At 52.4% G+C, this 1,589-nt stretch overlaps 1 protein-coding gene across 1 annotated transcript in view; it reads right to left on the bottom strand.

Moving 5' to 3' along the window:
- Positions 1-1,430, bottom strand: part of foxj1b (forkhead box J1b) — a 4,446-nt gene extending 3,016 nt beyond the window's left edge. The window contains exons 1-2 of the mRNA XM_035659504.1: positions 1,178-1,430; positions 368-1,030 (exon numbers count right to left, since the gene is read on the bottom strand). Of these exons, the coding sequence (XP_035515397.1) occupies positions 368-955 (588 nt within the window). The 5' untranslated portion in view covers positions 956-1,030; positions 1,178-1,430. The remainder of the gene's footprint in view (positions 1-367; positions 1,031-1,177) is intronic.
- Between the last annotated feature and the right edge of the window lie 159 nt (positions 1,431-1,589).

The following is a 1,589-nucleotide window of genomic DNA, read 5'->3' as shown; positions in this document are numbered from 1 at the left end:
CACACAAACAAACACACACCTACACACACACATTAGAGTCCTTTCTTCACCCCATCATCGTTCCCCTCAGACAAAAACCCTATATGAGTGAGCACTCTCTAGGAAGATGGACATTTCTGAGACACTTGCATTAAAAAACACTTGTCATGGAAATGTTAAAAGGCTGAAATTAGACCCTGATCCTGTGTGCATGCTGGAGGTTTTCAGATGTGTCTGATGATTATTGTTGAAAGAAAGACTGATGCCCTGTAGCATAAAGATGTGGTGTCTGATGGTGACACTGGGATCAATTGCTCACCCTTCTCTCCCTCACCTCGCCATTTATCTGACTCATCAATAATAGAAGGAGAGTTAGAGTCTCGGTTACCTGCCAGCTGGGCTCCGCGTGTCTGTAGTAGCAGAAATTCTCCGTTATCCAGTTATAGATGGTGGACAGAGTCACTTTGGGCTGTTTGCTGGCCTGCATGGCCATGCAGATGAGAGAAGCGTAGGAGTAGGGCGGTTTGACTTTGGGGTTGGTTTTGTAGTCGACCTCCACAGGCGGGCTGGCCTGGATGGGGATCTGCGGGTAGCCGCTCCCTGGATGCGCGCAACTGGCGAAGCACGGTGCCGCGGTGGAGTCGCTGCCGGACGTAACGGGGCTCCCGAGGTACGGAGGCATCCCGGTGGCGGCGGTGTCCCCGGCAGGCGGACTGGACGGAGAGTCGGTGCCACCTCTAGGAAAGCCGAGACGCTTGAGATAGAGGTGCTGCTGGGAGGACGGGCATCCCGGTCCAGCACCGTTGGGTCGCTCCGGGTCCGCGTTGAGGATGGAGAAATTCTGGAGCCAGTGGAGGCTGGTGAGGCTGTCGTCCAGGGGGACAGAGTCGGACCCGGTGACCTGATCCTCCGGGTAAACCGCCAGCCATTTCTCCTTAAACTTGTTGGCGATGTCGGGGCTCGTCAGAACCGGCATCCTGGCTGTGTGCGCGCGGTGAAGGCTGAGGATGGCCAAAAGATCCTCAGATCGGCATTTAAAGTTTTGTTTTATCTTGAGGTCAAAGAAAAAAAAAGTAAAAGAAAAACACAGTTAGTTAAAAAAAATAAATCACCACAGGTAAATATTGTTTGGTCAAAATATCCCAAACAAGCAATATATGAATCCCACAAACTGCCAAATGATGCGTAATTTCCCTACCTCCAGTGCAGTCTTTCAGGGGGAGATTCTCTGTGTGCACCTGTTGCAGTCCGTCCCTGCCTCTCCTCTCCAAGGACTCAGCGGCGCATCTAGTCTCTGCGCAACAAGTGCGGCGGGGGGAGGGCGAGGAGCATCCAGCAGCAGCTCATATGGAGGAAAGGGGGAGAAAAACGCCGCTCAGAACAGATCCATGCCGACCCAGGCGAACCAGGCTGTTATTCATCCAAACGCTAGTCTCTGTTTGACGTGTCTGTGGGAGGTCAAGACGTGAGAATGTGTGGAGGATGCAAAATAAGTCGCTCATAAAGCCCGAGAGACTGCCCACCATCCCTTTAAACGCCCGAGGGGGTTCCTGATTGGCTGATTATCCTTGCTTTTCCAGGTTTCACTTCAACTCTCTCTCTCTCTCTCT

The sequence above is a fragment of the Morone saxatilis genome, unplaced genomic scaffold, assembly GCF_004916995.1.
Source record: "Morone saxatilis isolate NCDOM2014 unplaced genomic scaffold, NCSU_SB_2.0 Contig1, whole genome shotgun sequence".
Classification (NCBI taxonomy): Eukaryota; Metazoa; Chordata; class Actinopteri; family Moronidae; genus Morone; species Morone saxatilis.
This window is presented reverse-complemented; position numbering and strand designations above follow the sequence as displayed.